At 41.1% G+C, this 24,089-nt stretch overlaps 1 protein-coding gene across 1 annotated transcript; it reads right to left on the reverse strand.

Annotated features, from left to right (window-relative positions):
- Positions 1 to 457: 457 nt before the first annotated feature.
- On the reverse strand, positions 458 to 17,654 carry LOC137249811 (general odorant-binding protein 19d-like). The gene is made up of 5 exons (XM_067781750.1): positions 17,498 to 17,654; positions 13,469 to 13,535; positions 3,425 to 3,513; positions 746 to 882; positions 458 to 667 (listed from the first exon to the last, which is right to left on the reverse strand). The coding sequence occupies exons 1-5, from the start codon at positions 17,552 to 17,554 to the stop codon at positions 592 to 594; spliced, it is 426 nt and encodes a 141-aa protein (XP_067637851.1). The 5' UTR covers positions 17,555 to 17,654; the 3' UTR covers positions 458 to 591.
- Positions 17,655 to 24,089: the final 6,435 nt, after the last annotated feature.

The raw sequence follows: 24,089 nt of genomic DNA on the forward strand, positions 1-24,089 counted from the left end.
TTGGGCCCAAAAGAGACCATCCGGTCCCGCTGAATTTTAGGGCCCAAAAGTTGATAAGGCCCAGTCTAGCTTCCTCTCATCTGCCATTTCTTTTATTAACTGTCTTGAAGGTGCCACTCCGTCGATTTCGATAGCAGGCAAATCCTTGAAAGCTGGAAAGTTTGTATCTAAAAGCAGGTTCATATTTTGCGTGCTAGAAATGGTGCAGGTACTATTCTCTGTGTGTGGTTCTGGCCTTTGGACTACGCGAACCGGTTGTATCCCCAGCCGGTGATGTCGGGACTTCTCCTGTACTTATGTGAAGGCCCGGTATCGTGACCACTCAAAGGTTGAGTGTAGTTTTCAGAGTATTTTTTGAAAAATAACTAATCCAAAGCGATACCTCAAACCCTTGCTTGTATATAAGACCATGATCCTTTTTAAAAATTGATTCATATAACAAAAACAACCAAGCAAATTTCATTAACTTGCTTTTATTGCTTTTATTGCAGACTTATTGTCATTTGGAAACAAAAGGGCCACAAAAATACCTATAATTGTTTAAGAGTTCTTGAGGTCACATGCATATGGACAAACAAGTTATGAGAATCTTTAGAAAGGCAATTTGAAGCCATTTTCCTTTGATTTTGCAATGAAGCATGCACGGTAAGCCTCTGCAACTTCACAGCTATAAATTATAAAAGAAAAAGAAAAGTGCAATTATTATATTAAGATTGAAACAGAAGTCACATGCGTGAGGACTTACTTATTCCCGCTCGTAGGAGTATCCTTGCAAGCATCCAAAGCCTCTAAGCCCTGTTTCTCTAGATTCGCATCGCCAGCAGCAACCGTCTTTACAATGCCCATAGCAGCTTCATTGTTGATATTGTTGCTGTCATCGTACTGTTGGAAAAATAAAGCATAAATAACAAGTAAGGAAGGCTAAGTCCGGGTGTAACCGAACATTACATACTCAGCTGCCAATTTACAGCTATCAAAACGTTAAAATTGCCGTCTTTTAAAAGTAGGCGGTGCCACGCCCATTGTCCAAAATTTTACTAATTTTCTATTCTGCGTCATAAGGTCTACTCACATACCAAGTTTCATTGCTTTATCCGTCTTTGGTAATGAATTATCGCAGTTTTTCGGTTTTTCGAAATTTTCGATATCGAAAAATGGGTGTGGTTATAGTCCGATTTCGTTTATTTTAAATAGCAATCTGAGATGAGTGCCCAGGAACTTACATACCGAATTTCATTATGATACTGTCACGGATATTAGCATCACTAAGTTATCCCATCACTAAGGCGATGCTAAGGCCATGCCAAGCAGTATTTACGTTAATAATCAAATCAAGTATACACATATATAAGGCAGCCCAGAGAGATGTCACACACAGATGCATTTACTTATACGCCTATGTGCGCGCGAGAGACTGTAAACTACAAACATTCACATCAATAATTCAATCTTTATGTATCTACATAAACGAATAAATAATTGCGTCTACACATATGTACCATGTACGAATACGAGCAGCGGAGAGTCAATGCGCAAACACATGCATATATCTGAGAAGCTTGAGAGCTCATGGACAATGCTAGTACATTCTGGAAAAATGTGATCGAGGAAACCAAAGGGTATAAAAGGCAACAGATGTAGAGGCGCTGTAATTCAGTTTGAGTTGAGCTATCAATCAGTTTGATTAAGCACGCGATCTGGCGGCCAATAGTAGAGTTTCATTTGAGTTATCAATCAGTTTGGTTATTAAGCCAGCGAGTAGCAAAGTATAAGTGTTATTGCGAAGTACTTTAATAAAGGCCATTTTTCCATCATTCAATATTGGAGTTATTTATTCAACAGTTTAGTGATTCGAACTTAGCAGAGGATTGCAAATAAGAGGATTTGCAGAAAATTCGTTACAATACCTTAAAATTTACTCAAGTTATCATGTTTACGGACGGACGGACATTGCTAAATGAATTTCTTTTTTCGCCCAGATCATTTTCATATATAGAAGTCTATATCTATCTCGATTAGTTTATGCCGTTACGGTGTATCGTTATGTGAACAAAATGAATACATATACTCTGTGAGCTCTGCTCAGCTGAGTATAAAACAGGGTTAAAAACTACTGCTCAGCCATAAACCGCAAGGCTAACAGTTTTTTTTTCATTCAAGTTCACATCAACCTTCTCAAGCTATCTTAAATTATATGAAAGGGGTTTCATTAGTGCCGCGGTATATTATTATGCTTAGGGCAGGGCAGACAGAGGGACATAGTTATATCCTAACGTCTATTGAGATACCACTAAAAGATATCATTACCTTTCCTCTTTGAACAATTTACCCAATTCTTGATGTCACACTCTAGGACTTGGCACAGATAATCCAGAAAAGGGAGCTCCAAGGAAGCGCTGTCTTGCGCCAGCCGGGCGAGGGGCGGGGCAAATGAAGATGAGGTGAACCACCATAACCTACTCTTCACTCTCTTAACAACTCCTGCAGCAACGACTATAAGGCGCTCTTAACCTTTCTGCATAGTCTATGTAAGGCAGTGTCCAGTTAGTACTTATAATGTGTGGAAATTGTTTCCCTACTTAAGGTGTAAAAGTGACGGGACCTTTTGGCACCCCATGTGGTCAGGTTTACTTAGATGTCCGACACCTCAGTGCTTGAAGCCATTTTTCATCAGTTTGAGAGTGGATGTGCTCTTTTAGCATTAGCTTGCATGTGCCAAGGGATTTAATCGCAGTCCGACTGTCGTTGGAAATAAAGGGTTCGTTTCCATTATGACTGATACTTCTGTCTGAAGAACACTACAATGGCCGGGCAGTCTAATGGAGAGTTGGATGTCTAGGTCCCTTGAATAGACTCAACCTCCAACTCTGCCGTTTATCTTAGAACCGTCGGAGTTATGGAAATGCTGCCTCCAACAGCAAAGCAACTATCCGAATAAGCCCAATCACTCCCTACTGGGAATGTTCACAATAAAGTTGGTTTCCGCAACTGTTGTGGTCGCCAAGCGCTCTGTGCTAGGAAGAAGAAAGCTGCAATTGTTTAGTATGGTATGATTTTAGTATTCCAATTGGACATCCTCTTAAGAGCAGGGCTGACGTTTTCGCTGTTAGATAATCAGCTAGATCGAACGCGAGGATGTCAAGAATGATCTGAAGAGCTACGCAAGGCATTCTTCTTAGAGCACTACTTATACTGACTACATCACACAAAAATATCCGTCAAATTAAAATCTTCAAAACCTTCGGGGATACTCCTTATCGCTGCAAGAAGAACGCGCAGAAGAAGCAGCAGAGGAGCTCTGCACTCAGTTGGACTTGATCTGATGTCTGCTTCACAAGGGTGACTGCTGTAACTTGTAAAGTTACGGCCAAATCGCCTAGCATCTGATTTAATTATTCAGAATAAGAAATGTTTGCATACTTACCAAGCCAAACTTTTTCAATGCACAGGCATGTAAGCATTTAGCCTTATCGTTTCCTGCTGGCTCATGTTTGAACATCGCCACAACGTCCTCTGCAAATATACAAATTATCATAAATGTGATTATATCATAAATGCAAGTGAATCAAATTGCGCAGCAGACAGCTTTGACTTCAATTTTAGATATTCTGTAAGCATACAAGTCTTAACGATTTTATTGATTCAAGATAGATTTAAAACTTGGACTGACCGATTGCATGCGCAGCTGACAAGAAGTGATCCCATAAAATGCAAGAACTTTATTCTTCTTCCTCTAGCGATAAAGACTCTTGTAAGAACGAAAACGGCGACTTTGTAACTGATGTCCAGAGAGTACTTAGATTATGGAGGGAACACCTCTCTGCTCTCCTAAATGGAGACAGCGATTTACCGCACAGAGATGACGAACCTGATCCCGCAATCTATGATGATGGTATAAATGTCCCCCCTCCCCCCAACCCGATTATGACGAAGTCAGAATAGCAATAAGCAGATTGAAAAACCACAAGGCCGCGGGCACGGATGGATTGTCTGCGGAGCTATTCAAATACGGCGGCGAGGATTTTGTACAGCGCATCCATCAGCTTGTTCGCAAAATATGAGCGGACGAGTGCATGCCCGACGTTTGGAATCTAAGTATTCTTTGCCCAGTCCACAAGAAGGGGGGTACTGTAAACTGTACCAACTATCGCAGAATAAGCCTTCTTAATATCGCATATAAGGTCCTGTGAAGTGCATTGTGCGAAAAATTGAAGCCCAACCAGAGGCTTCAGATATGGTATATCTACCATCGACCAGATTTTAACAATGCGCCAAATCTTGGAAAAAACCGCGAAAAAAGGATCGACACACATCACCTCTTCGTCGACTTTAAAGTCGCCTTCGACAGCACGAAAAGGAGCTACCCATACGCCGCTATGTCTGAATTTGGTTTCCCCGCAAAACTTATACGGCTGTGCAAAATGACGTTGAGCAACACCATCAGCTCAGTCAGAATTGGGAAAACCTCTCCGAGCCGTTCGAAACTAAACGAGGTTTCAGACAGGGTGACCCCATATGGTGCGATTTCTTTACTAACTTAACCGCTCTGGAACAATATTCTATAAAAGCGTACAATTACTGGCATATGCTGATGACATTGATATCATCGGCCTAAACACCCGCGCCGTTAGTTCTGCTTACTCCAAACTGGTAAAAGAACCGGTAAAGATTGGTTTGATGGTGAATGAGGACAAAACGAAGTACCTGCTGTCATCGAGCAAAGAGTCAGCGCATATGCGCCTTGGGAACCACGCTACTGTTGGCAGCCATAATTTCGAAATAATAAAAGACTTCGTTTATTTGGGAACCAGCATCAACACTAGCAACAACATCAGCTCTGAAATCCAGCGAAGAATTGAAAAGTAAAGTCCTCCCTCGGAAAACGAAAATCATACTCTAAAAGTTACTTATAGTTCCCGTTGTTGTTGTTGTAGCTGTGCTTCGCCCCACCTAACAGCCGCGACCGATCACAAATTATCATCAGTATCCTCTAACGGGAGTCCAAGGAAACTTGCTGTTTCAACAGGGGTGGACCATAAGGAAAGGGGTGTTAGAGGCGTTGGTTCCACATTACAATTAAAGAGATGGTTGGTGTCATGTGGGAACACATTGCAAGCGGGGCATACATTTTGTATGTCAGGGTTGATTCTGGATAGGTAAGAGTTTAACCTGTTACAGTATCCAAAACGAAGTTGAGCAAGAGTGACACGCGTTTCCCTGGGGAGTATGCGTTCCTCTTCCGCGAGTTTTGGATACTTTTGTTTGAGTACTGGATTCACCGGGCAATTTCCGGCATAAAGGTCCGACGCCTGTTTGTGGAGTTCACCAAGGACCTGCTTGTGTTTTTTCGCTTCATACGGCTGAGTTCTCAGGTGCCGTATTACCTCAAAATGCTTACGGAGATGACTCTTTAAGCCCCTAGGTCTGTTGGGATACTCAGTTTTCTGGGTATTCAACAGGAACTGTTTGGTCAGCATATCATTTGTCTCCCTGATGGGGAGTATTCTCGCCTCATTATGCAGATGGTGTTCTGGGGACATAAGAAGACAGCCCGTGGCGATTCCGAGAGCAGTATTTTGGCAGGCCTGTAGCTTCTTCCAGTGGTAATTTTTAGGCTTGGCGACCATATGGGTGACGCGTAGCACGTAATCGGCTGGCTAATTGCTTTGTATGTAGTCATGAGCGTTTCTTTATCTTTTCCCCAAGTACTGCCAGCGAGGGATTTGAGGATTTTGTTACGGCTCTGAATTCTCGGAACAATTGCGGCTGCGTGCTCACTAAAATGTAGATCCTGATCAAACGTCACACCCAAGATTTTGGGGTGTAGGACAGTCGGTAGCGTAGTGCCATCGACGTGGATGTTCAAAATGGTCGACATTTGGGACGTCCATGTTGTAAATAAGGTCGCGCAGGATTTAGTCGGTGATAATGCCAGGTTTCGCGAGGCGAAAAAACTGAAGAGATCAGGGAGGTAGCCATTTATTCTATTGCATAGCTCATCGATCTGTGGGCCTGGGCCTGTGGCCATTATTGTGCAGTCATCGGCGTAGGAAACGATTGTGACTCCTTCCGGTGGTGAAGGTAGCTTAGATATATAGAAATTAAACAAAAGTGGGGATAGGACACCACCCTGTGGCACCCCTTGTTTAATTCTTCTTGGTTTTGATGTTTCGTTTCTAAATTGCACCGATGCCTGCCGACCACCCAGATAACTTGCGGTCCACCTTTTAAGACATGGGTGAAGGGTAGACCCTTCCAGGTCTTGAAGTAACGAGCCATGGTTGACCGTATTAAAAGCTTTTGATAGGTCTAGCGCTACGAGTATTGTTCTATGATAGGGGTTTTGATTTAAACCGCAATTTATCTGGGTGCTAATGGCATTTAGCGCGGTGGTAGTGCTATGGAGTTTTCTGAAGCCATGCTGATGAGGGGCTAGCTGCAAATTTGCTTGGAAATAAGGGAGCAAAATGGCTTCAAGCGTCTTTGCTACTGGCGATAGGAGAGATATCGGACGATACGACTCTCCTATGTTAGCTGGTTTCCCAGGCTTTATTAGCGGGAACACCTTGGCCATTTTCAATTTTTCGGGTATGACAAAGGTGGAAAGAGACAGGTTGAAGACATACGCTAAATATTTGAAACCCTCTTTCCCTAGGCTTTTAAGCATCGGCATGGCTATGCCGTCTGGGCCACTGCTTTGGATGGTTTAGCGTGACCAATGGCGTCATCAAGCTCTTTAGCGGTGATGGTGATTGGTGACGCACTAAATTTGTGTTTATGTGCGTGTCTATTGGCTCTCCGTCTATCTTTGTCGACCGTAGGATGCATTATATATTGTCGGCAGAAAGCGCTCGCGCATTTTTTCGCATCCGACAGCACTTTGTCGCCAAAGGCGATGGAAACTTTGTCTTTGTGCTTAGTCGGATTCGATAGGGAATTTACGGTGGACCAAAGTTTACCCACACCGGTAGAGAGGTTACAACCTCTTAGGTGCTCCTCCCATTTCGCCAGCTTGTGTTCATCCACAAGCAATCTGATGCGTTGGTTTATGTCCCTTATTTGGGGGTCGCCTGGATCGAGCTGTCTTATAAGGTCACGGTCTCTCGCTAAGTTTGCGGCCTCCGCCGGGAAGTGGGGCCGAATTTCGGGAATTCTCCCAGCGGGAATCAAACGTGCCAAGGCGGATTCAATGACATTGCGGAAGGCACGCTCCCCTTGACGGGCATCAGTCGGGATAGGGAGGGCAGCAAAGAGGTTGTCTGTAAAAGATTTATATTCGTCCCACTTTCCTTTTTTAAAGTTTATGAAAGTGCGTTTTTCTGTGACGATCAAGTCGGCGGTACGATCGAGCGAAATAAGTATAGGCAGGTCGTCGGATGCCAATGTTACCATCGGCTGCCAGTTGACGCAGTTTACGAGTTCTGCGCTCACGATGGCGAACTGTGACAGCTTCCTACCATACGTGTGGGGGCGTCTCCGTTTATTGTGCAGAACGTCGTTTCTTCTATTTGGTCCGCCAACATCTCACCCCTACTATCCGCCCGCAAATTTGAATGCCATAGATCGTGATGGGCATTGAAATCGCCTAAGAAAATGCGGTTGTTGCCAGTGAGTAAGGCGCTGATATTAGGGCGGTATCCACTGGGGCAACAGGTGGCAGGATGGATGTAGATGTTGATGATTTCTAGGTTTGCATCGCCTGACCGGACAGATAGGCCTTGTCGTTCTAAGACATTGTCCCTGCGGTCGATGCCAGGATCATATATATAATATTGCACAGAGTGGTGTATGATAAACTCGAGGCCGCCTCCATTTCCGCTCTCGCGATCTTTTCTGTGGACATTATACCCAGAGCAGCAAGACGGGCGCAGGGGCTGATACTCAGCATTGCTACCGACTCTACTACGAAGATAGTAGTTATGAGTGGTAGTAGCTGTTTGAGTTGTTGGCGCCGTGGGGCGCGAGCAGCAGCGGGTACTTGTTGTGGCTTGCTGAGCAGCAGGGCTGCTGGCAGGTAGTGGGGGCGCTTAGGCGTAGACTACGGGATGCCCTTGGGCGTGAACAGCAGGGCCCACAAAAGATTTAAAAAAGTTACGTGGACGTCGGGTTTTGGGATCAAGCCCAGAACAACTTGTCCGATGCAACCATCCCTTACACGTGACACACTGAACAGAGTATGACCGTCCTAAAAAGATTCTTTTCCGGCAGATGCAGCAAAACCATTTCTCAGGACCGGGGTCAGGAGACGGACCCGGATTGGATTCGATACCTTCCCGGAGCAAGAGAATATGGAGCAGTCCCGCTGCAAGGAGCTGCTGGGAGGATGACAATTTTTGGGAGGGACGCAACAAATTAAATGGGGTTACATTGAAATTACAGTCCTTGGTCGGGAAAAATCCTGAGTCGCTCCGATACATAGAACCGACTGCCTTGGGAAGCGCTTATAGTTCCCGTCCTGCTATATTGTGCAGAAGCATGGACCATGGCAACATCAGATGAAACGGCTCTGGGAGTGTTCGAGAGAAAAGTTCTTCGAAAGATTTATGGACCTCTACGCAACATGGCCTAGCCAGCACAGCCGCTGCGTTTTAATTCGCTGGACTATGTTGATGTCTGCGTATAGCTCTCGAACACTCCCAAAGCCGCTTCATCTGCTGATGTCATGGTCCATGCTTCTGCACCATATAGCAGGACGGGTACGATAAGTGACTTGTAGAGTATGATTTTCGTTCGCCGAGAGAGGACTTTACTTTTCAATTGCCTACTTAGTCCAAAGTAGCGTTTATTGGCAAGATTGATTCTTCGCTGGATTTCAGTATACGAGACATCAATATAGTCCCGCGAATTAAAACGCAGCGGCTGCGCTGGCTAGGCTATGTTATGCGAATGAAAGATGACGCCTCGGCAAAGAAAGTATTTCTATCGGAACCCACCTATGCAAGCCGAGGTAGAGGGCGGCCCCCACTCCGTTGAAAGGACCAGGTGGAAAACGATTTAAATTCCATTGGTGTGACCAATTGGCGCCGGTTGACAGAGGTAGGAAGCGACTGGAGCGCCTTGTTGGTCGGCCATAACGGTTTAAACGGTTAAGCGCCAATTAAGTAAGTAAGTAATATTATGAATCCCACTTTTAAGGTGAGTTTTGCAGAGTAAAATAAGTTTAGAGATGTTTAAGAAAATCAATTCGGTGCGTATTTTGAATTAGCTTTCACACTTATTTGTACAACCTTTTTTAACTCCCATTTTAAAGATAAGGTTAGGTTAAGAGGGCGTGGGATTTTCCCACACTTGTAAGTGCCCTCAATGAGTGCTGGGTGGCGGCACATTCGTCTAGCCAGATTACTTCCTAGTAGGCTTCAACGAGACCTGGCTTTCTCTGATAAACTCAGGTAGGAGTGAAAGATCCACTTTGGCACTTTGCTTTGTGTCGTCTTGTTTGCAGTCCCGGACATCGACAAAGAAATTTCTGAATCGCAGTGACCTTTAATGACACCCTTAAGTACTCTCACTGCAGATTTGTTTGGTTTGAGAAGGAAGCTAGTTCATTTCTCATTCAAACATGGTCATAAGGGCCTTGGGACCTCGCAATCAACTCGGTTGGTCCACAGAAAGTTAGTTGCGCTAATCTCATATTCCTCGATCTTCCTCAAGAGATAAGCCAGCGTTCCTTGTACTGAGCTGTCCGCCACGCTTATGCCCATTTCGGAACCTTTCTTGGGGTTGTTTTCTTATACTGCGAGTTTATTTTACTTTAAGAACGGGGTTCGCCGCGCAATTCCTGTCATAGAGGTCCGACACGTTTTCGTTGATATCTCTAAAGATATCTTTGTGCTTTTTTCTACATACGGCTGAGTTCTAAGGTACCACATTTCCTCATAACGCTTGCGGAGATGAAGCTTCATAGGGCATCCATTTCATTTCTGTGTGGACCAGAGGCTCGAAATCTCCCTATGATATTCGACTTTTTAAAACGTTGGATTCTAATTCTTTCAATTCGTCCTAGATGTAGACAAATACTGTTTCAATGATGTCTGGGACCGTACTACCCTGGAGTAGTCTGGCTGCTCTATCTATGGAATATACCTCCTCCTGGAAGACACTGCATGAGTTAGAAAGTCTGTTCAATTGATTTACCTGTAGATTGCATGGATTGTAATGCCTCTATCACATGCTAGGCCCTAATCCCATTCTTCCCTGGAAGGATATTTTATGTCCTGCACCTGGAAGTCAAAAACCGCCGTGATATTGACGGCGTCGGACGTTCCATCAGTTGTGATTCCTTTTAATCGTTCCCTTGTTATGTCGTCGGGTGCAATGTTCCGTTGATACCAAAATGTTGGACTCACTGTGAGCTGTTCACTGCGTCTGACATAGCCAGGCATGCTGTCCTTTGCACCTTCCCAAACATCCATATTCCAGCTTAATTTGGATGCGAGTATCGTGCCCAGATATTTGGCTCCAGAATAGAGATTTATCACTGTGCCATTTAGCCTCGGTAAGCTAAAGGACGGTATTTTTGTTTATCTTGTAATTAGCTCCGCCTAATTTTTAACAAATGTCAGTTGTCTAGATTGAATACTTCTAGTTAGATGAGGTATGAAAAGTTCCATTTGTATGGGTGGTGCCAAGTTCACATAACAGATAAAACGAAAAAATTCCGATATAAGTAGCAACGTGGGTCGCCATGATGTGATGGTAATTTGCTCCGTCTACCACACTGACGATCCTGGCTTCACGTACCGGACAGAGCAAGATCAACAATTTAGAACCAAGTTTTTTCAGTTAGTTAAAAGTTTTTCTATGCGGAGTCGCCCCTCAGAAATAATTTGGCAAATACTCCGAATGATTTCAGCCACGAAATGCTTCTCTGTTTTGCATTGCATAAAACATGTAGGTCCCGTCCCGCCAATTTGCAGGAAAAGTTAAAAAGACCACGACGCGTATTGGAAGAGGAGATCGGCCTGCATCTCTTCGGTGGTAGATCAGGTCTTGTGTTTATTAATTTGTGGGCCTTAACATACTATTATTTCGGAGGTCTTTTTAAATCCGGCCATTGGAATTGACGAGAATAGCATAGAAACTGACTTAAAATCCGGCACCAACTATATCCTGCCAGTTTGTGACTTCCAGACACTGGATGTAAGGTACCTTTGATGAAAATATAGGAGGATAAGTCCCCGAAATCTTCGAAATATTTGCAACCGAGGCTGATAAATTTCTGCGATCGCCTTTGTCTCACCCCAGCGAGTTAATCTGCTTAGGATATTCCAGGGGTAGGCATGACTTCTTTCTTAAACCATTCTACGGTAAGGGTTTAACAGGTATCACCACAGCTGCGTCGATGGCGTATACCAACAAACTCAGTCTGCAGATTTTTCGAGATGAGTCCCCAATGCTCATGATACACGTATGATATTATAGGATTTAGGGTACCCTGGCATGTAAGAAGTCAAAGAGGTTTTTCCATCCACGGATTCACCTCGGCTTCATTATCTTAAAGTGTTGTGGTCGTTGTTTGGCCAAATTAATAAATCGCAAGACTTTAAAATCTCAACGTTTTTGTGGTCTTCGTCATGATCAAAAATGTGTATATTGAAGTGCAAATCACAATACATATACAAATTGTATGTTATATTTAATTTGGAACAAAAAACAATATTTTAAATGTTTAAAGAATTTCAATAATAATTTCAGAATAGAATCAGTGCTACAATATTTTTGAAAAATTGTTTGGTGTCAATTTTTAGTGTAAATTTGAATACCATACCGAAGTGCATTGGCTTCATATCGAAGTGCTTTTTCTTTGCACTTTCATATAAAATTCAGGCGCTTTCATATGAATCGATTTTATATGTATGTGAGGGCATATTGGAGTGCTACGAAATTTTTTTTTATATTTAAAGTGTGACTATGCTTCAGGGAAAGAAAAACAAAAGTGCTATAAGTGTATAGGTGTTGAGCAGCTCTGGTCATGATCATAAGAGGAACCTGAAAAAAGGTTCAGTGACTTGCTGCTCAGTAGTTTGGAGCCGCTCGCGAATCTTTCTCTAGATTAGTAAGAATTTTGATGTTGCCCGTTTATTTTCAGTCTTCAAATCATACGAAAAACTTATTGTCGATAAAAAGGATCAAAGTAGCGTAGAACGTTCTTAAGAATGCTGATGTGTCAGTAACTTATATGTAAGGCACCGAAACTCTCCTTTTCTCCATACTAACTGGAGCATCGGTAGTCAATTTTAGGCAAGGAAAAAGTTTAAGCAAAAGTCAGCTGTTTTGTTGGTATATTCAAAATGATTTTTGGCGATTTGACCTACAAAATATTCAAAAACATTGATTCAACTGAGGGTGTGGGTCACGCTGAGTTCGTGAAAACGAGGTGAAGCTGGAAGATACAGTTAAATTCGAACTTAGAGATGGTAAAAACGGCCCTGAAAAATATCTGAGGCGATAGAAAGTGTGTTTGGTGTAGTACTAAAAGACGAGAGTTTTTGAAAGCCCGATTACTTGGAAGACTGCAATATCTCAGAATGGTTGTTATGTTGATATTGTTCTCGAATTTTGCCAAAAAGTACAAAATGTTACTAACAACTTTGAAACATCTGGGGTGCCAAGTCAACTCTCCTATGACAATAATGAGCTCACATGCCCTAGGGTGTATTAAAACTTCACGCAGAATTCTCCAAAGCGCCCGAGTGCTTGATATCCAGCACGATCCCTCGGATTATGTTATCTTGTGTGCTGCAAAAATCCGAACAGATGAAATGAAATTCTGCTCTCGGCTCGATTTAATGCAAAATTGCATTTCCGTTTAGGTTACTGGAGATGCAGACCTGATCATTCGAAACACTATACTGATATATGTTTTCTTTGCCTTTTCATATCAGAATTAGGAGGATACGCAGCTACCAAACCGGCACGAGAAGTAGAAGTGGACCTAAGAGAAGAGAACCTCTACCAAACCCAGTTTTTAACAGTACACTGTTACATAAATATCTTCACAAAATGGACTAGCTCAAATACCGAACTATGTATAATGTGGACACGTAGACGACGGACGCCACACCTTCTTCGAATGCTATTAATTTGCTTTACAAGGTTAGGGGACAATGTCGTTCTTGATATAACCTGCCGATACGTAATCAATATATCAAAATTCAATGAGCTCCCATAGCTTCCTTCGGTACTTCAATGAATTCTAAACGAGTTTCCAGGTGCGAAAAGTGCGCCTCAGGAGGTTTAATTGTAGTGAGTATCCCTTAAAAAAGTATTTCTATACTGGTGGAGTCTCGGTATTAGCGCGCCTAGTATCCATCCTAGTTCAGTCAAACGCAATACAGCAAAACATCAACGAAGACTATAGCTTTGACTATTGTTGATTCTTGATTCTTGTTAGATTCGCTAAAGAAAAACCTTGTCATGGAAGTCAATGCAGTATGCTTTAAAGTTTTTACTCCGCTAAATCACTTACCATCACTTGCGCCAGTTTCAGTTTTGCATGTTTCGGCGATTGCTTTAGCCTTATCGAGCATTTCATTCTAAAGTAGGATAAAGAAAACAAATTACAAAGATATTAGTGATACAAATAAGGAAAGCAGTATAGTAATAGTTAATAATAATCAAAGTAACAACAGTCTAAAACTCAATAAAAATCACTCAAAATTGTCCATTCGCCATGATCCCACAAGGTCTTATGATTAAGGTATGTCAATAGTTAGATGAGATTGAACTGGCCGATCTGTGAAGACCTCACTTAAACTGTTGACAGAAGTTTCTACAACAGCCAAACTGAAAAACTCCAACAAAGAATAAAAACCTAACTAATTTGCAACTTCAAGAGCTGACAGCTGTGTTACTCCTAATACGTGGAGACATAATCTAACGAGCGCAGTAGTGAATAACGAATGTGTTCGATCGCCTTCTTCTGCAACCCGCACTTTCTACATCTGATATCACTAACGAGGCCTGAGTTAAAAGCATGGAACATGCCATAAGGCAGTGTCCAGTAAGAACTCCCATCACGGCCCAGCGACCTTGAGCGTACGACCTGCATGCCTCCTTTATATCTCACAAGTTTTTGCTTCGTTTTAACCTTTAAAAAGTTGGTTGTGGGCAACGGCATATGGTATGAAGTACAATTCGTCTTTCCTTCGCTCATATGCACCTGCGAAATTTGACCCACCTCTTTGATGAAATTTGCTATTGACTCCAATGGTCTTGTTTTCCGGCTCCCTTTTGAGTTATTTAAGCCTAGGGGTATTTTTTTTTGTCCCACACATTTTGACGGATATGATAACAGACTTCAAGGATGTGACTTTGTTTAGTAAGTAAGGACTTCGTTTCCCAGTTAGATTTCTGGGCTGCCATTGTTATCTCTATCAGAACCGTTTACCAAAATGTCGAAGTTCTTCACATTTTCTAAACACTTGTACGTCAAGCATGACGTGGCTGTTAAGTCAATTTAAATTCTCTGGGTCTCATTCCCTGAGAGACCGATTATTCTCACCTCTATATCTGGTTTCTTCTTTCACTATGAATCTACTACTTTCCTTTACGCTCGGTAGCTCTGTCAACTGCGAATATATTTTGGAGAATAAATAAGCAAAGTGAGGCGACTAGAAAGCTCGTTGGACTATAATCAAGTCATTCCTGTGAAAATCGGGCTTTTAACAGGAAATTTTATTACCCGAATTTGCCGGCTATATATTTTCGGTAGAGGAATTTCCATGTCGTAAACATTTTAGTGAGCCGTCGGGAAATGTATTTGCCGTTAGTAGAACAACAGCATCAACTAGGTCGGTGATCTGTAATTTTCCCAGCACTTTAGCGGAATCGTCCGTACCTCGGCTACAAGGTTACCATTCCCGCTCCTGTGACAATTTTCTGCAGTCCAGAAATCTTCCGTTATGCGCCGGATTACGTATGTATGTATCTTTGTTGACCGAATATGATTGTACGAGATGAAATCATGGTCTCGTTCAGTTCTGCATGCAGAACACTGAAGCAATGCCTGAGGTCTATAATGACGTAATCCATTTGGTTTCTTTCTAAAACCTACCACAACAGATAGCCATATCCTGTGATTCCACGAAGTTAATTGCTCACCCAAGTGTTAAAATCACCAAATACGACTTTTATGGCATATCGAGTGCAGTGTTTATGTTCCTCTTTCAGTTTATCGTAGAAGAAGTCCTAATCTGCGTAATTTATCTTCTTTGTCAACAGACTACGCAAATAAACAATATGTTCATCTGGTACAGATCGTGACAAGGCCCTCAGCATAGAAAATATTGGCCGCGCAGTTTCTCTCGCATCACAAATTCAAGTCCTTGACCACTGCAGTAGATGTCGGAGAATCTTTACTATTTTTGCCTGTTCTCCATACATAATTCGAGGGTTTATACCTTTCTTTACAATTTAATCCAATGATGATAGGTGTTACCCTCAGTGTACATAAAGTTGACCACGATAGTGTTTGGCACAATAGTTTCCTTCCGCGTCTCTGTCATGCCTTGCCCGTTTTCTTTTCATTGAGAAGACGTGCTTGCGACTTGTGGCAGTAGTTACACACTTTTATATAGAATCTCTACGGACTAAAGTCCGCACTTAGATATGCGAAATATGTTCCACCGCAGCTCCCAATATTTCTGCCCTGACCGAAGTTAAAGAAATATTTAGATACTGCATCTGAACTTGCTCACGCATTATGCCCAGCGTGCACAAGCGTAGTATTCAGTATTCGAGCTGCACTATTGAGACTGTTAACCCGCAGGTAAGAGCTTAGGTTGGGTAAGGTAAAACTGACCTATCATAGACTGCATAAGTCCATAGTTTTACCACAAGTTTGCTCAACGACCGAACTGCAAATCCCTATCAAAAACCAGGACCTATTAATAAAACCACTCCGTCCTCTTGGCAAATACAAGAATCTATCTGGGACTTATGCCACTTGCTTCTTCTAGAACTGCGATTTCTGTCACTCCTAATGGATGAACTCTTAGCCTGGTGAGGGCAGCGCACGAGCACAAAACATGCTCGATCGTTTCCTTCTTCAACTCAACTGGGTCAAATTTGAAAACATGGCAGACCAGAAGGCATGTCCTCTCTTTTTAATGATAAGATAACTTTATTAGCCTAAGGTTGTAAGACCTCCTCATGATCTTCGGCACTTTGCAGCCCCATACTTGGGTCTACAATTTTTCATTCCCATCTATTCTCATATGTTCTGGCACGCAATATAGATGTATCCTTTGCCCTATTCCGATTCTTTCCAGGGATTGCTTATGCTCTAACACACTTTTAAATGTTGTGCTATGCGAGATTATATATTTCCTTAATTGTTGCTTGGCTGTCAACAAAAAAGTTGACGCGGCTCCGGCTGAAGCTATTTTCTTCCAGTTTTTCTATTGCTTTATTTGAACCTACATCTGCGGCATAAATAACACTATGGTGATTTGCCACCTTGTAGTATCTGTTTATTTCCGGACCAGCACAGTATATCGCAGACCGAACTCACTTACTTAATTGGCGCTGAACCGTTGAAACGATTATGGCCGTCCAACAAGGCGCGCCATTTGCTCCTTTTCTGGGTTAACTGGCATCAATTGGTCACACCAAGGGAATTTAAATCGTTTTTTCGCCTGGTGCTTCCAGCAGTGTGACGGCCGCCCTCTTCCTCTGCTTCCATAGGTGTCTTCCGCACCCTCCATTACTTTGTAACCATAGGTATACACGTATAGCGCCTCGTCAGCCCTTGCAACAACCATCCACCTCTACTGTGGCTCTAAGAGGTGGAATGTGCAGAACTGCGTAAGGTGCAGCTGTCGGAAGGTAAGAGCTTGCTTCAAGATATTTCACCGAAAGTTAACAAACAGTTCCCGCTTAAGAGATGTTGTTAGTTGTCCCAAATTGTTTGTTGTGGCCATCTATTCATTCCATCGCAATAAGTGGACGATTTTTTCTACAAATTTGATTTCTACATATATATGAGGAGCGTGTGTTGGTTGGTTAGAAACTTTTTGATGGCCAATTCACACATATTTCAGTGTTCAGAAAGGCTAACCGCGAAATAGGCCTTTCCATACTGGGCTAAGTATCCCTTTTTCAACTTTATGGAAAGCGCACAGTCCTCAGGATATATGTAGATATGCTAAAGGATTTCGAATGATATGAGGTCTATAAAGCTTTTCACAGTTCATGATAAACTATTGTCTGATATGGAATAGCCAGTGCGAGTAAATAGCTGCCAAGGCTTATAGAACTTTTCCAGTGACTCAGCCACTCTAAACCAGAGGGAAGATACCTCAATGTGCGCTTTCTCATTAAAATTACCAATTTATCCAGTTTAAGGTTTGACTTTAACAGTTATATCACAACATCCTTGAAAGGACTTCTGTATTCAATTCGAAAGACTTAAGACACAAACTCGCGTTAACAAACACGTTCGCATTTTCTAGCAATAAACTAAATTGATGAAATTAACTGATTTACCACTACGTACCTGTGCGTATGAGGTAGCCAAAGTGCAGGCAACAAGGAATACGACGAAATATTTCATTTTGAGGATTAAAGTTTATTTTACTCTATGCAACAACTCAATTCAACGACAACAAATTGCTTTTTAACTTTTTCTCACAAACTTGCAGCATATTTATATTTGTTTAATACTTCATGTTCTTTATACATACGTGCATGTGTATGTGTATGTTTAGTTAGATTTTTTGCCGTTTGTTTTGTGCAGGCGATTTGACACTCTCAATGCTTAATCATTGAATCTGTTTGAGGAGAAAATCGCTATCTAAGCTGTGTATAATGAAAAAACAATAACAATTAAGAGAAAAAATTCTATTTGAAAAAATAACAAAAAAAAACTAACCATAAAAAAACTGTTTTTAATTGCTTTTTGTGTTATTGTCTTGCATTTTTTTTCCTATTTTCTCACTTATAGTTTTTATATTCTCATTTCAATATTCTAAAACTTTTTGCGGACGTTTGCGAAAATTTAAAAGCACGATTGAAATGAAATTTGTCAGTGTTATAAATTTCACACGGCGAAGGTGACTAAAGTGGGTTGAAGAGGAAAAAAGTATGTAAATGAGTTTATTAGCAATAAAAGAACATCATCATCATCATTGATTTGCGCCTAACCGCCTAAGCGATTTTGGGCATTTCGTCACAAGTCACGCCAACTGTCCCTGTTTCGCGTTAACTGATGCCAATTGAGAGCATCAAGGAAGGTTAAACCTTATAAATTTGCATATATTGGTGTGTGCTAATTGTAGATAATTTGTCTGAGATGAATATTTTATAGATGTACATATGTACGCATAAATATACCGTAGCGAACACGAAAATAGCCATGGCAACCTTTTCCAATTGTCGTCTATTTTATTCTCCTTTTTTTATTTTCGACTAGCCGACCCGGCAGATGGTGCCCTGATCTTAATTTGGTCTATCTGTTTAAGGGTCACTTGCACAATGCCAAATTATCTTTTTAACTCAGAGTTTACATATGTGCCATGAGGGGCTAAACTCATAAATTTTTGACAATGTTTTTAAATTAACTCTGCGCTAAAAATATAACTTTCCGTTCTGTCAGTCTCTTACCCTACCTCTCCCCTCCTCTTTTTTTTCTTTTTATTTGCTCCTCCCTCTGCCTCTCTGTCTCAGAGTGACGTGGAGGGAAAACGTCTTTTTCTCTCCCTTCTTCTCTCTCTGCCTCCATCTCTCTCTAACACCCTCTCATTCTCGCTCCTCAGCAACATATCACTATCTCTCTATCTTCGCCCAACTCTATCTCTTTCTCTCCGTCTTTTTCTCTCTCTTCTTCTCGCTCTCCCTTCTTCTCTCTCTCTCTCTATATCTCCATTCCTCTCTAGCTCCATCTCATTTTCGCTCTCCTCTCTCTCAGTCTCTTTCTGCTTTCCTATTCCCATTCCCATTCCCAGTCCCAGTCATACTGCCATTATCACTCTCCGTTCCCCTTACATTCCAACTCCCACTCCCATCCTTGCTTCTATTACCTTTAACCTCTATCCAATCAATTTCCTCACATGTGAACTGGAATCATGAAACGACCCTATTATGCGAAACCAAGTTTTCGAAAAAAACGCGTTTAAAGTTTTTGTTTAGCTTGACTTTGTTTAGCGGCCGGGCGTTGGGAACGAATTTTGTAATTAAAATTTAATTAACTTCCCGATAAGCTAGAAGCTTGAAACTTGGAATATAGTTCAGAACCCGATGACAATGCAATAATAAGAAACCAAATTCCGATAGGTGGCGCATGGATCGAAATATTTCAAAAAATCATATTTGTGGTCCGATTTGGCTTGAAATTCGATTTGTGAAAAAACTAAAAAAGATAGAAAACTGCGGGTTGTTCCACTGGAAAGAGCTTTATATTTCTTATAAGAATCATCCAAAAAGTGAAGAAAGGTATTTTTGCACAATAGGGTCGTTTCATGATTCCAGGTCACATATATGGAATTTATACCAAATTTTAGAATTTATAAAAAAATTTCCCAATAGGGGCATGGCACCCACTATTCTAAAATTTGATAAAGGCAAATAAAGTGCACATACTCAAATATAAATATTTTGAGCCAAACAACCTCGGAAGAAAATCTGAAACCTCCCTTTGGAAAAAAACTGTCAAAAATTAAAAAAAAAATCAGGAAAATTAAAATAAAAAGTTCGAAATTTTTCTAAAATTCGCTCGAGTCCCCGATTTTCTAAGAAAACGTTTCTGAGATTGGTTCGCATAGTTTCAGTTACAAAATTCATCGAAGTTTTGTTAAATTATAGAAATTAACAAAAGAAGAATCCAATTGACGAATTTCGAAAAAAAAATTACGACTGCTATTTTCGTGCTCGCTACTGTATAGTTTGGGCATTTTTAAGGGGTTTCTATTAATTTATAGCGCGAATTAAATGCAATATAAGTAGATAATAAATTATTCAGAGGCAACATGCGGTTTTGTTGGCTGATATACCCTTCCTGAGTAAATATGTAAGCTTGATTCGCTCTTGGATTATCTTAAAGGCACAGGAAGAGGGGTGGTAACCTCTTGTGAATAAGTTTGAAATAATCAAGCCGTTTGTCTGCTAAGTGCCGTCCTGCCTATGAGCCTTTGTGTTCCAATACTACTTAGCTAAGTCAAGTTTTGGGCCTTGCATTCTATTTGATACCCAATTGAGCTCATTCATCTCGCTAACAACACTGGTGTCGAGGGGAAGTAACGTTATTAAAAACGAAGCATTTTCCTTTTTGATGCTATTTACCCGAAAGTCTTTAAATGGGTGATTAGGAGAAAAACAGACTTTGTTGTGGTAGAGGGCCCTACTTTTCCAAATTTAACAGTTTGTATACTCATCCCAAATGCAAGTCACGGTATAAGTAAAAGCAAGTAAGCAGGATTTTGTCACTCGACAGTTAGACAGAGACAGTGTATTTCTGATACAAAAGCTTCTCAGCTACATCTGAATAATCTGATTCTCTTGACGTCCGCATCAAATTTGTAGATGCCTCCAATTTTTGGAAATTTGAAGTAGGCCTCCTCAAATTGAAACGGATGCTCGTCTTTAATTTCCTCGGAGGTAGATTGAACCAAATTATTGGTATATTCATGAACGGTATCAGCCATCCGATCAATGTGAAAATAGTTGCCCTTCTTTAGGTTCTACTTTCGGTATCTTGCTTTAATATAATCTTTCTTTCAGAAGTCTCCTAATTTATACTACAATAAAAATGATTTGCTAAAATTTAACGACTTATGAGCTTGACTTACATAATGATCTTAAGAACAGGGAAGAAAAAAGCAAAAGCTGTTCACCGAAATGAAAAGAGTTTCTCGAATTTAATGATTAATTGAGTTATATAATTATCTTAAAAACTGGAAAGACTTTTGTTTGAACTGACAAAGGCTCGAAGTTACTTTAAAATAAATTATTTGTCTCAAAGGTGGAGTGGTGAGGAGGAGGCGTCTTGACATAGATACATGATTACTAGCATTTTTTGATTTCGGGCCTGGGTTCCGCTTCAACCATTCATGAAGAATAACTTGCAAAACAGTTGATTATGTTGATAATGAGAGGGTTTAGTCAAGGGTCTGTGTTGGATCAAGCAGCCGGTGCACCTCCGCAATTTTCTAACTCCGAATAATGCCTTAATGGTGCTGTGTTACCGGAGCGTACCGGATCTGTATCCGGCAAAGGACAATCACATCGATAACACTCCCCAAAGCCTTCGGGGAGCAACCTTATCGCTACAACAACAACAACAGCAATAAAGTTAGAGAATTGAAAATCCACTCTGATAGCCAAGGGGTTATGAAGGCCTTAAGTTCAACTATAGTGCGATCGAGGGTGGTCTGGGAGTGCCTGCTTTCGGCCGCGACTCACTTCGTCATAATGAAAAATGGCGAAGACCCGAAGTGAATGCACGGTGATCTAGAGGAAGACGATGGTAAACAATTAAAATAAATAAATGTAAGGCGCGATAACCTCCGAAGAGATCTAAGCCGAGCTTCTCTTCCAATTTGTGTCGTGCTCCTCTTGATTTTCCGTACAAATTGGCCGGACGGGACCTACATGTTAATCACTTATTTTACTGTATAAGAGAGCTCTAAGAGCATAATGCGAAGTAGGCGTGTAACGCCTTGCTTAAACCAAGTGAAAAGTGAAGCTAATAGAAACAAAACTTGCTGATAAGGTAAAGCTCCTAGAGTATCAATAATGACGCTCTGAATGATATACAGAGTATATGTACTTATTTCATGGAGATAACGCTTATCGAAATTGCAAAGTCCCGAAAAGGAACGCGTTATTTAAATCGAGAACGATGAAGCCAACGCTTCACCAAGCGAGTCTGATGAAGTCGCATTCAAATATCTCGGAGCGTTTTTTTTAGAGAAACTTTTCATGAATTAACATGAGATGCTGGGAATCTATGGCTTCTCTACGGATATGAGTTCTTTTCATTTTTCACCGTCAAAAATTCGGGGCAGTATAGGGAGGTAAGACTTGTGAGCTACCTTCGGCGCCTTTGGCATCTACATCCATGCCGCTCTGTGAATATGCCAAGAAGCCTTCGATGAATTCTAAAGCTGTGGAGCTCTGTCCCAACTTAAGTAATTACATAGTGGCAGTTACATACCTAAATATGTATATATGTAAGTACGTGTATATTAGGGTGGTCTTTATAAATCATCCCACCAACGATTATTTATAGTCTTACTCCTACAGACGATAGTATCTAGGCCCAAAATGACTCATATAAATTTCGGTTCGGATTGGAATCTGTTAAGGCGTGTTTTACAGGGATCCAAGCTCAGTTTACCCTCTGAAGATTCAATATGCGCATTAAAATCGGACTTGAAGCCGCTGTGCGACACCACATAGTCATTTCTTATCGCGACCAAAATGTATATGAGATATTTTTTCCTAGGTTTTACAGTCTACATTTTATTTGATTTATAAGGACTACCCTAGTATATATATATGAATATTGAGTGAATAAATTAATTAGGTTTGGATTCTCTTAGCTCAAAAAAAAATTGACGTACAACAAGGTGGCTATAGTGAGAAAATTCAAGCAATTGTTATCGTGAGCTTACGTGCCATATCATTGAGGCTTAACCAATTACCTACAATAAAAACGTTTTTTTATTTACAACTTTAAAGTGTCATTTTTATTTGTTTTTGTTGCGGTACATCAAAAGTCATAAAATATAATTTGTTACTACCTTTCCCCAATAGAGTTTTGTTAAAATGCATAAATATAGGGTTGCACGAAAATGTCGGTCAGGCTAAACTAGTCGGACAATGTAGAACTTACTTACTGGATGTGTGCTTAGTTGTTCTTTTGTTGTATTAACGATAAAGACACTCCCCGAAAATGTTTGGGAGTGTTATCGAAGTTGATGGTCTTTTGCCGGATATTGGTCCGGTAAGTTCCGGTAACAAAGCACCATAAAGGTACTAGCTCGACCATCTCGGGAACGATTAATATGACCACATTAAACCTTCTAGGTCATCCCGCCCCTCGTGCCATAAGGAATACATTCATATTTGTAACAGGATTCCCCTCGCTTGGGTGAGGTTGACAATTGGGTTGTGGAAGCTTTGCGGCTATAATGCTTTGTATTGCGCTTATCAACCCTTGATTCCCGTTGTTGTAGCAGTGCTTAGTGTTACCAGATTTCGATAAACCCAAGTTTAAGTACCTCGACTTATATTATAAAATAGGTCAGTAGTCTTGCCAACTACTGGAACTCTTCCAGAAATAACTTTAATTGCAGCACAAGGCCTATTTCAAATCAAACAAATTATGGAAGCCGAATTGATACGTTGAGTATTAAACACGATGACTTAGCTCTCGCACAGAAAGTGTTTCGCCGCATCATTTTATTCAGCGTAGGCAGGACAGCCAGGAATTTATCTTAGCCAAGTAGTGTTTTATATTGGCGAACCAGTCCTCAATTTAGGACAACAGAAATATTTTCTTTTTTATGTTTAAGTTACACTGCCTTTTGGCCACATGAAAAAATGGAGATCCAAATTCCGCTGAGTGATGGAAAGAAGTTGTTTGGGACACCTCCCTTGAAAATCGGCCCGTCCACTTATTAACTAAATTACCGTCAATAACTACACACCATGATCAGCCGATGATATTTGGCCTGTGTCATTTTCTTCATGCTGACCCAACACAATGTGGACCAAAGATGCAGTTCGCCTCAAAATTGTAGATAATAGCTTCAACGACTAAAGTATTGAGGATAACGAAGTGGAATCATGCCCTCACATAATGCTTACGTACTCTGCTATGGCAGAGACAACCTTACAGATTTCCAGAGGTGACATCTTCAAACTTCAGTCTAAAATCAGCTTCCTTTTTTTTTTGTTTTTTTTTCGGCAGCGTGGATATTTTAAGTAAACCGTTTTCGGAGTTTTACTATCTTCAGTATAATTTTTCGTTCATCACAACACCGAAATCGGATTGTCTACAAACCAAATTTGACAGGGGATGACGGAAAATCGTTTTATTATACGTAAAAGTAAGCCTTTCGATACACTACTACATAGTGCCTCGCCAA

This window comes from Eurosta solidaginis, chromosome 4 (genome assembly GCF_040869045.1).
Source record: "Eurosta solidaginis isolate ZX-2024a chromosome 4, ASM4086904v1, whole genome shotgun sequence".
Taxonomy (NCBI): Eukaryota; Metazoa; Arthropoda; class Insecta; order Diptera; family Tephritidae; genus Eurosta; species Eurosta solidaginis.